Genomic DNA, 12,013 nt, shown 5'->3' with positions numbered 1-12,013 from the left:
CTTAGGAAAAAATAAATAAAATGGAGGGGGTAGCCTTAAAAAGGTAGGGCTGTAACAGGAATCAATGACCTCAAATGGTTTGCTATTTTCACCTTAAGAAAGAAAACAAATCCTATTTGTAATTTGACCTCAGGTAACATTTCCTGGCTCACCGTGAAAGCAGCAGATAAAACACGTGAGCAGTTTGTCTGCCAACAACAAGGAAAGACTTCTATTCTGAAAGGGAAACACTATACTAGTGCCAGCTCTTATTTGCCTAAATCTGGCTTCCAGCCCTACCACACAGCAGGGCTAGTCAAATCCTTTATTCAGCTTCATAGCTTGCTTTCAAAAGAAATTCCTAAGTGGGGGAAAAAAAAAAAAAAAAAAAAAAAAACATGTACTTTTCAAGAAAATCATCTTTCAATCAATAAAGACTAAGGCACACAGAAAGCACCTACCTTCCTGAAATGTGCGAGCATGTCTGGGCTCCGCTCACACATCTCTGTGAGGAGGACTACAGACGTGTGAAGGACACCTGAAAAAAGGCCAAAGGGAGGCAAAAATGAGTTCCTACTCAGCTCCAGAAAACAGGGTTTCATCCCAAAAGGAGACTTGCTACTCCTGCTTCTCAATCCCCCAAGAATCAGAGCACTGTGAAGAGCATTCAGCAGGAGCTGCTGCTTAACCTTGGTCAAGCCAGAATCTTTGCAATGGCTAAAATGGCAAAAACAAGTGTGTTCACCTAGAATATCCATGCTCAGTTAGTATAAGCTCCATCTCTCCTTCTCCATGTTTCTGCAATGCACTATTGGCTACACTCTGACAAATAATCCCAGTCAAAAACCTTAGTAAGATACTAAATTTTCAGATAAAATATATCGAAACACAAATGACAAGTAAATTTGCTTATCCCAAAGTCAGTAAAAAAATTCTCTAAAGACTTTTCACTAAGTAATAAATGACAGACCTAGCTAAACCTAGTATGTAGTGTTTAATACTACACAATACAGCAGAGCACAGATTTAAATTAATTTAATTAAAATGTGGTATAAATTAATCAAATTAAATATATTGTGTCATTTTTTTTCTTAGTATATAAGAAACAACACTTTACTTGGAACTCATTTCAATGACTTCAAGATAAGAACAAAAAGTTTTGGGGAAGCCCAGCCACACTACATTTAACTTTTCTCAAGCTTTATATAAAGATATCTGAATGTACACTACAGATTCCTGTTAGAAATAACTCACAAGAATTTTTGGTAATCTTATACTCCTAACACATGATAGCAAAGAAAAAATGTCTTGTTTTATTATGAAATGGTCAAGAAATCAGATGGCTTTTACATAAAATCTGAAGATATGATCATTTGTACATCATACTGAACATTAATAATGTGATACAGGATCAGAACTGAAAGGTAGGATTACTATGAAGAAACCAATTGAACTGTAAAGCTACGATCTGGCAGGCAAGACCTATGGTAACTGTAAAGCCCTGAAACACAGGGCTGACCCTTCCGTTCTTAGTACTTTATGAGTTTATCCAAATCACATTACCATGGTTCTTCTCATTCAATAAATTTTTTGTTGCTGGTAAAAACATTTCCATAAGTTCAGGAACCTTCCTGATGACATGAACAGCACACAGTGCTGCCTATAAAAAAGAAAAATAGAAGGACAAAAAAATTTTATTTCAAATAAGCCAGGGCAACCAATCTTAGAAAAGAACTTCACCAACTAGTTCATCTACTAGAAAAATGAAGAGGCTGGTTAATAAGATTTACTATCTGTGAACTGCCTGGGGCTGTCCAGTATATGCTAGTGAACTGATGAGGAACATTAAGCCCACCCATTCCTGTTCACATATTGCCAGACACGTGGGGAAAGCACTTTCAAGTAGATCATAGTTAAAAGAAATTTATCACACAATTTAAGTTAAATTTAAGTGAAATTCTGGGGAACTGAAAAACAGACACGTACTTCCATTCTGATAATCATTCCTGAGTCAGATGACCAACACATCTAACAGTGTCACAAAACTTAAAGACTTCTATAAAGTTTAACTGTATCTATCCTGCTCTCAGCTGATTCTTCTCAAGTAAGAAAGTCACCTGGGGCTAGGGAGTACAGCTCAGAGGTAAAAAGAAGGAAAGAGGAGAGGAAGGTTTGTTAGGGAAACAGGCTAACTAGTTTCTACTAAAGAAAACACAGTCTTAGTAATTCGTCCACCAGGAGAAACAGGATAGGTGGAGACTGGTGATTATTCAAAATAACTGCAGCTATTACTTTAGTCAAAATGCAATAAAAGCTTAGATAGACTGATTAGAAAAGATTCTTGCTAATTCCTCTCTATTTTACTAGGAGGCATTCAAATCTGAAGGAATGCTTTAATTTAATGCAACATTGTGCATTCAAATAAGAGCAGCTCCCACAGCACTAAAGTCACTGGCATACACACTGAGAAAACCTGTTTGTGTGCATCATTAACAATATACAATCTAAAAACGGTCCTATACCAGCTCCTTTTTCTCACACCAATAACAGACTCAGTAAATGCCAATGGGATGATCGTTTTGCTCATTTATTAAACATATACATTCTGTATTTTCTTTCTTTCTTTCTTCTCTCTCTCTCTCTCTTTATTATGTATACAATATTCTGTCTGCGCGTATGTCTGCAGGCCAGAAGAGGGCACCAGACCTTATTACAAATGGTTATGAGCCACCATGTGGTTGCTGGGAATTGAACTCAGGACCTTTAGAAGAGCAGGCAATGCTCTTAACCACTGAGCCATCTCTCCAGCCCCCATTCTGTATTTTCTTTACCATAGTCTTAGGATTGAAGCAAAACTTTAAACTCAAAAGAACAAGGTTTTTAGAAACAAAGAAAAGCAAGTAAGTTAGGAAAATAAGACCATTCTCTGTCATTACTATCCAATCAGGCACATGGACTTTAGAAAGTCGTCTCTCAATCATTCTCTCACAGCTATCTAGGCCCCAGGGGAACTGTCCTTTTAGAGATACAAAGGCACAAGTACATGTGTCAGTTATTAGTAAAAAGTCAATGAAAAACTTCATTATCATAATTTTAATACGTGAAATAATTTACAGAGTACTCAGATGTGCTGCTGAGGACAGTTTGTCTATAAATTATTAAAAAAAAAAAAAAAAAAAAAGAGCCGGGTGACGGTGGAGCACACCTATCTCTGCGAGTTCAAGACCAGCATGGTCTACAAGATCTCGTTCCAGGACAGGCAGAATAACTGCAGTGGAACTCTATCTCAAAACCCCCCTCCTCCAAAAAGTTAATCAAAATTCGTGTATAATTCTTTTAAATACATTTACTGAAAAAAAAATTTTAATTCCATCTAAGCTTTCAGAAACAAGTATTCTGCCTTTTCCTTTCCATAATACCACCTACTCCAGACAGACATTTGATTTACTGCAAAATTACCTTTTTTCTTAAGTAAGAGTTGGAGGTTTTCAGAAGTTTCTCTACCTCTCCCGCAAGATCTCTGCACATCTCTGAAGAGCCCATGCAGCCGAGGGTACAAAGTGCGAGCCCCTGTACGAACTGTGTACTATGATTAAGATCACTGCAAGAGAAAGAAAGGAAAATAGGAACAAACACAGTCTCCCAAAAGCAGCCTAACAACCTAACTGTGAAACTACATTAAAAACAAGCAAACAAAACAAACAAAAACACAACCAAAACAAAACTGTATGGGCTGGGGAGCTAGCTAAGCACAAAGTGCTTGCCTTGCAAACTTAAGAATCTTAATATAGGTCCCTAAGACCCCTGCAAAGCCAGACTCAATAGCACATAGGTGTCCAATGGCCAGAAGGGAAGTGGAAACAGAAAAAATTCCAGAAGCTGTGCAGGACTGCTAGCCTAGGATATATAATAGAACAAGAGATCCTGTCTCAAATAAGGTAAGTGACAGGATTGATACCAAAGGCTATACAAGTACTATGGCACACATGTACACACGTACACACACACACACAAAATAAAAATGCATTTTAAATTAATAGAATTTAGAAAAATGCTTATTCCAACTTTTTAACATAGTGAACCAATAATATCTAAGTTTTCTATCCAAGGTTTCCAAATGACCAAGTAACAAGAATATGTTACCCATTAGATATTAAAGATACCACTTTAGAAAACTTAACAACCACTAAAAGTAAAAAGATGCAGCAAAACTGTCTTGAGAGATTTCTAAGACATGATTTAGTACTGCCTACAAGAAAAGTTAAGATTCATACTAAAACTCTTGTATAGCCAGGTGCGGTGGCACACACCTTAAATTCCAGCACTCAGGAGGCAGAGGCATGAGGATGTCTATGAGTCTGAGTCCAGTCTGATCTACATAGCAATTTCCAGGCCAGACAGAGTTATATAGCAAGACCCTGCTTAAAAAATAAATAACTAAATAATTTTTAAAAATCAGAGAAGGAAATATTAATTACTAGTGAACTTAAGATAATGTAAACACAACAAAAATATAGCTACCCTTTGATCTTATACATTAACATTAGCCACCTTACTTTAAGTATTCTATATTTCTAGATATACTTGTTCAAGAAGGAAAATCTGTAATTGTTATTACTATGATAAAACAGCACTAGTGAAAGTACCTTCACCATACTAAGCTAGACATTAAGAGTGAGCCCTCTAAAGTGCTTTCTACCACATCAATGTGGTTTGAGTGTCCCTGTATACTGGAAGCTGGGTCGCCAGTGTATCCATGGTCGAGATGGTGGACTCTTTAAGACACAGAGCCTTGAGTCACTGAGGACCTGTCCTCAGAAGTGGCACTGGTGTTTAGAACTAAACACTACTCATGCATGAGGTTGAGTTGCTTTAAAGGAGCAAGAGATTCCTGTTTCCTTGTGTGACTTCCCCTTCCCGTGCGTGTGTCTGCCACAAGGCCCTCCCCAGAAGCTAAGCAGTTTAGTAGGCTATCACATCTTGGACTTTCAGTATATAAAACTTTGAGTTGTATAAATATTTCTTTATATTATAGCCTCAGAAATTCAGATCATAACAGAAAATGTATACATTACTGTATAAAATAGTGCTTTACTCAAAAAAGCTGAAGTATTAAAACATGAACTGTCAAACATACTTATATCTTGAAATTAACTCTTGTTATTCAGAAGCCAAATTATATGATATGCAATACTTCTACCAGTTTCTGAGCATTTTGCATCATTTAGCAACATGGTTCAAAGAAGTGGTTCTCAACCTTCCTAATGTTATGACCCTTTAATATAGTTCCTTATATTGTGGTGACCCCCAACCATAAAACTATTTCGTTGCTACTTCATAACTGTAATTTTGCTACTGTTATGAATCAAAATGTAAATATCTGATATGTAGAATATCTGATATGCAACACCCAACAGGGTCACAACCCACAGGTTGAAAACCACTGATTCACAGAGTTTACAGGCATCTCAACAGCTCATGAGATTCAAAACTGTTTTCATAATCCTGTCATACTGTCAACTGTGCCAGCCTCTGCAGTCAGCAAAGCCGTGGTGGGAAAACTGCTTGCCCACAGCACCAGTCAAGGCAGCGGCAGTAAACGATGGTAAACTGTGTTTGCCACTGCATGGCTGAGGTAAGGAAAAAGGAAGAAAGGCAGCTTCATTTAAACTAACAGCCAGCAGCAGTGGCACACATCTGTATCCCATCACTCAAGATGCTGAGACTAGCCTGAGGTACATTTTCTGGAGAAACTCATGTGAGCATATAATTTCAAAAGGAACACTGATATTTGCTGCTAGCAACATAATCCAAGCTTTGTAGTAAAAAAAACAAAAAAAACAAAAAAAAAAAACTGTAGTTTTGGAAAACTATCATCTCCACAAATTTGACAGTTTATATATAATGGCTATTCTATTGACTCAGTGACAATACTAACCCATGAGGTATTTTTGATATTTCAAGATGAGATGCATTAGCATCTACATAATTTAGTGAAGATCTACATAATGTAGTGAAGAATTTCTTTTTCCAAGTGGTTCCACTGTGGCATTATAAAATTATTCATGGGTAAATATTGCTTAAGGGCAGAGTGAAATGGTTTAAGGTGGTAAAGGCATTTTACTGCCCAGGCTGGTGATATGAACTCAATCTCCAAAACTGATAGGGCAGAGAAAATCAATTTCCCCCCACCCCAAGTTATTCTCTGACACCCACACATGCACTGGTACACTCGACCCAACATACATACAAAACAAATAAATGCTTACAAAACTTTTTCTTAGCTGGGCAGTGGTGGTGCATGCCTTTAATCCCAGCACTCAAGAGGCAGAGGCAGGCGGATCTCTGTGATCAAGGCCTGCCTGGTCTACATAGTGAGTTCTAGGACAGTCAAGAATATACAGAGAGATCCTGTCTTGAAAAAATGAAGGGGGGGGGGGAGGGCCACGTGTTCAATGTTAGCACAGCAGCAAAGAATATTTAGTACTCTGAAAACTCCTGGTGCTGCTGAGACTGAAACAGGCTTATGCTAAGTAAGCAAGAACTCTACCTACCATGCAGCTACATATTCAACTGTGCTTATTTTTATTGTGAAGCAGAGTCTGGATAACTTGCCCAGATCAAACTTGAACTTACTACATAGCCCAGACAGGCCCCAAATTTGTGATCCTCTGGCCTCAGCTCCAGAACAACTGGGATTGTGTGCCATGCAACTGTCAAGTCTTTTCCTTCTCCACATTATACCTGCTAGACTCTCTCTACCTCCATTAGTCAATATGCCACAGCCAAGAAAGTGAGTGAAGACATGAGCATCCAACTATCTTCCTTTGGGTGGTGCAGGAAAATATAAAACAATGCCACTCTTGACACAGGAATTTATTTTAGAAAATATTTTCATAGAAAATTTTACCCATAGCTAGGTACATGTCTACAATTCCAACATATACTAAGCTAGCCCTGAGCTGCATAGTGAGACTCTGTCTCACAAAGGAGGGAGGGAGGGAGGGAGGGAGGGAGGGAGGGAGGGAGGGAGGGAGGGAGGGAGGGGGGGGGGGAGGGAGGGAGGGAGGGAGGGAGGGAGGGAGGGAGGGAGGGAGGGAGGGAGGGAGGGAGGGAGGAAGGAAGGAAGGAAGGAAGGAAGGAAGGAAGGAAGGAAGGAAGGAAGGAAGGAAGGAAGGAAGGAAGGAAGGAAGGAAGGAAGGAAACTTACTTATGTTAACCAATAGTTCACTATTATTCTCTGGGGAAGTGGAGTTACTGAGACACACACACACACACACACACACAGAGCAAATACTTTACCACTAAACCAAACCCCCAGGCCATTATTAGTTTCGGTTTGTTTTGCTTTGCTTTTTGAGACAGGGTCTCTCTATTACATAGCTCTGGCTATCTTGGAACTTGCTATATAGACTAGGCTGGCTCGAAGTCACAGAGATTCACTTGAGTTTGACTCATACAAGCTGGGATTAAAGGAATGCACCACCACGCCTGGTCCCATTATTACTATTTTCAATTAAAAAAGAAAAAAAAGTTTAAAAGTTAAGTTTGCTCTTTTATACTAATTCTACTAATTTAATATAAAATTATTAAAGTTTGAATATTAACTATGGTTTTTAACACTTACAGGCCAAGCTCCTACAAATATTTAGTTGACTTTGTATTCATTTTCAATAGTTAAGGATATTTTCAAAATGCAAGTTCTTAAAATATTAGATTCAATTTCTTAAAAGACTTCACTCCAAGATCTTTAACTACCTTAGGTTTTCCTCTACCAGTAAGTAAAGCAGCAAGCAGTATGTTGCTACATCACGAGCCTTGCAATACACATGAACCCACACACTGAACACACACACACACTTGCTAGCAGACGAACAGACAAGGGAGATATGAATACTGCGTGCTTAAAATGAAATGCTCATCAATTCTCAATTATCTGAAAACATCCTCTCCTGAACTCACCTGAGATTTGGCCTAACACAAGCTGGGAATCATGTCACAAGCTGTAACACCAGCAGCCAGGAATCTGAGGCTGGAGAATCTTGAGTTCAAATCTAGCCTGGACATAGAGAATTTGAGGCAGTCTAGCATTTATAAAGGAGCATCTTGGGAGGGGGGGTGATTGTTTGTTTTATTTTGAAACAAGGTCTCACTGTGTAGATCAGGTTGGCCTCAAACTCAGTGATCGATCTGACTCTAACAGTGTGTGATACCACAACCAGATAAAATTTTATTACAAAATAAAAAAAAAAAATTCAAAGATTTTTTTCTTTATCGATGTGCCTCAGTTTTCAACTTTTACCAAGCTACAAGCCTATGCTTTGGCTTGGTATTAACTCTAACAAGTCTTGCTGCTCGGCAGAACTGCCAGCTTATCTGCACATGACTGAAAGGTTAATAACAGAGCAACAGACCATGAAAGAACCAAAGGAGAAGAACTGCCTAACAGCCCTGTTACAGCAAATGTGGAAGACAACCATGATGATCCTTTAAGGATGTAGTCTCATGTCACTAAGGGATACTGTTCATGCTTTTCTACTCGCCACCCTGGTGCTTACAACAGCACCTGGTTTGTAGGCATACAATGCAATAAAGCTGAATAATTAGCCAACTTGGTATGTTCACTACTCATATTTCATGGACACCCCCCAAAGAAAAACAATCCTTCCCAAAATTAAGTTTATAGACTGCATTTGAATGCTACACTTCACAATGCAAATCTCATTTTTAGCTATTCTATTATGCTGAAAAATTTTAAAGTAGATCAGTTCTAATGGAAAGAAAAATACAATTTAAATGTCTATAAAGACCTAATGCCTATCCCCTTTCTACTTTACGTCAAATATAAAAATATTACAAACAAAAGAAAATTTTAAATATTAAATTCATTGATAAAATCAAAACCAAAAGGTACTTCTGACCATTTAAGACTTAAGGAATTTTTGTAACTTTCTAACAGAATTCCTCTATTTTCTTTTTTTATTTGTTTGTTGGTATTATCTCACCAAACAGCCCAAGCTTGAACCTGAGATCACCTGACTGAATCTTGTAAGTGGTGGGATCACAGGCACGTACCACTGTAGTCACTTCACAGATTATTCTAAGAGGGTACTGGAGAAAACAGCTAACTTCCTACAGGATCCTCTCATCTGTCCACGCAGCAGGAGTTTAAGGCACACACAGCAATACTCTGTCTCAAAAAAATATTTTCAGGCCTGGGGAGATGGCGTAAAAATGGGTAGAGCACTTGCCACACAAGCCTGATGACCTGAGGAGTTCAGTCCTTGAAACTCACGTAAAGGTGAAAGGAGAGAACCGACTCCAAAAGCTGTTCTTTGACTTACACACACACACTCCAATGACCACTCTCCCCTCACATACACATATCATAAATACACAGAATAATAAAGTAAATCTAATATTTTACAGAGGATGAGTACAATTCCACACTACTAAAATTTCAGTCCCTTACTCAGACTATAGAATAGAAATTTTTTTATAAGTTAAAATTTCATTATTCATGGTATCAAACATCCTAGAAATAAGAAATATGAAAATCTAGATTTTACTAGTACTCTCTTTTCTAAAAATATCCAAATGCTTATCTAATTGCTAATTGTGTATTATGTCCAAATAGATACAGCAATGCTTTCGTTTTCTTTTGTTTAGTATCTTTACAATATTAGCTACAATTAAGAGATGCTCAAATATATTCTGGACAGTAAACATAAAAAAAAAATCAATGAGTAGACATTCTTATTCTCATAAGAAATCCTTAAAAGAGTAAAACAGTTGTTATGGGGGAAGGAAAAGGTAAGACTTACTTCTTGATACAATTGGTCATGAGAAGATGCACATCTTGTCTTTCATCTAATAACAGCATTGCTCCTAAATACCCAATGCGTTTGTCTGTGAATTTTTGTGAGGCGATTAGCTTGAGGCACTCCAACTACAAAAAAAAAAAAAAAAAGAAAGAAAAAAAGAAAAGGAAAACAAAAAAGAAAAAAAAAGAGGGGTGAACAGAGAAGGAAAAGCATTGTTTTTAATTCACAATTCACAGGGACTGGAGTTTGAATTTGTATGGCTCAGAGATTAAGAGCAAGCAAACACTTGCTGCTCTTGCAGAGGACCTGAGTTGGGTTCACAAGACCATTATCAGGCAGGTCACTACTGCCTGTACCTCCCAGGCCAGGGACTATGACTCCCTTTTTGCTCTCCTCAGGCATTTGTACACATACATACACATAAAACAATAAATCTTTTTCAAAGATTTGGTTCTATTTTGAGAATCAGAACACTTAACAACTGGAAATAAAGCACTCAATAGTATCTTAAAATTCAAAATATACAATGAATTCAAGAATTTTGATATAACATTGAAAGCATTACATTTAGGGTTTAAACCAAGGAATCAAATGCAGAAAGAAAATAAAGTCTCCAGAGCAAAATGCCATAGTGATACTAATCTAAAATGTCTTCTATATTTTTTTTTCTTCAGGTAATTATTGGAAAAGCACTTGTCTAGCATGTGTGATGTCCTGGGGTCACAAAACAATAAAAGACAGCTACCCTTAACTAAACTCTTCAGGGCTAAGAGCCTTTATAAGTGAGACTGGGCCTTTCATGAAAGTCACAACTACTCAGATACACTTTCAGGTTTCATCTGGACAAAAAAAAAAAAAAATCAAACATTCCCTCTGGGCTAATGTTTTTCAAAGGATATCCACGAATCAAACTCCCCAAGAGAGGCTTTTAAATTACACTCTCCTTTTGAATTATACATCTTCGGAAGGGCTTCCAACAAGAAACCTGTGTACATAGGAAGCAACGGTCACTTGAGACTACTTTCCATTATGAATTCATCTTATTAATGGGCTCAAGTGAAATGGAAGGAAGTAAAGCAGTTCTACAAATAGAACTCTTTGAAGCTATTTTTAATTATTCTTTTAAGATACCTGTTAATTACTAAAGCACCTCAAGTTAGGTGACTGACTACAATTACAATGTTAAGATCCCAAGACCAGAATCAAAAGAGAAAGCAAACTTTCTGTAAAGGGGGTTGGAGCACGAGAGTGAAGAGGGAAGTAGCAGCCCTGCCCTTCCTGCAACATATTCTATTCAAAATTTAAAAACAATTTCTGAATAGAAGTTGACGTCAATGTGTGCAGAAAGGGCCCTGCTGGTGAAGGAAACAATCAGAAGCTGAAATGTTAGCAAAGTTTCCCTTTGAAGCACACTTAGTAGGGCAAGCCTGTAATCTGGGCATGGCCGAGACGAAAGCAGAAGGGTCGATTCAAGATCAATCTCAGCTACACAGCAGGCCATCCTGGGCTATATGACACACTACCTCTCAAACACACTATATCAAAAATTCTACTTTAAGCTTAGTTTTCAAACATTCCATTGAATAATTCTACAACAATTTTGTCAAGGAAGAAAATATCAAGATTCAAATATCACAAAAGTCTCCATTATCATTACTGAACCTTGCTCAAGGTCAACTCCACACACTACGCAAATAAGCATTTTATTTAAATTATCTAGTGAGCAGGCCACACTCTTTTAGGCACCGCACATATCATTAGGAATGTGTTTTAAGACAGTCACACAAGTCACCATTTCTTTCTTTATTGAGATATATTTTGGAAATGATAAAGGTGAACTTCATTTGTTTGAGCTATTTTTGCTTTCTGTGAGCTGCCACCATTCACACCACCCCAGAGCTGGAGTTACTGGTATTCATGAGACCGTGCCCAGCTTGTTAAGTAGGTGCTGAGATTTGAACTCAGGTCCTCATGGTTACACAATAAGCACTCCTAATTACTAAGCCATCTTGCCAGCACTCACTTGTTTAATTTAATTTAATTTTATTTTATTTTTGAGACAGGGTCTGTTACTGGCCTTAGGGTAGGCTAACTGGTCAGTGAGTCCCAAGGAGTCTCCTGTCTTGCATCCCAGCCCTGAGATGGCAAGGGCACACTATGACACCCAGCTTTTTCTACTTGGTTCTACAGACCAAGCTCGGGTTCTCTAT

At 37.8% G+C, this 12,013-nt stretch overlaps 1 protein-coding gene across 2 annotated transcripts in view; it reads right to left on the bottom strand.

Annotated features, from left to right (window-relative positions):
- Positions 1-12,013, bottom strand: part of Ap1g1 (adaptor related protein complex 1 subunit gamma 1) — an 87,059-nt gene that overhangs the window by 32,303 nt on the left and 42,743 nt on the right. For both annotated transcript variants that reach the window (XM_057753269.1, XM_057753268.1), the window contains 4 exons: positions 9,804-9,928; positions 3,439-3,580; positions 1,543-1,639; positions 441-517 (listed from right to left, as the gene is read on the bottom strand). In XM_057753269.1, coding sequence (XP_057609252.1) covers positions 441-517; positions 1,543-1,639; positions 3,439-3,580; positions 9,804-9,928 — 441 coding nt within the window. The remainder of the gene's footprint in view (positions 1-440; positions 518-1,542; positions 1,640-3,438; positions 3,581-9,803; positions 9,929-12,013) is intronic.

This window comes from Chionomys nivalis, chromosome 21, assembly GCF_950005125.1.
Source record: "Chionomys nivalis chromosome 21, mChiNiv1.1, whole genome shotgun sequence".
Classification (NCBI taxonomy): Eukaryota; Metazoa; Chordata; class Mammalia; order Rodentia; family Cricetidae; genus Chionomys; species Chionomys nivalis.
Note: the sequence above shows the minus strand (reverse complement) of the source record. Positions and strands in the feature narration are given on the sequence as shown.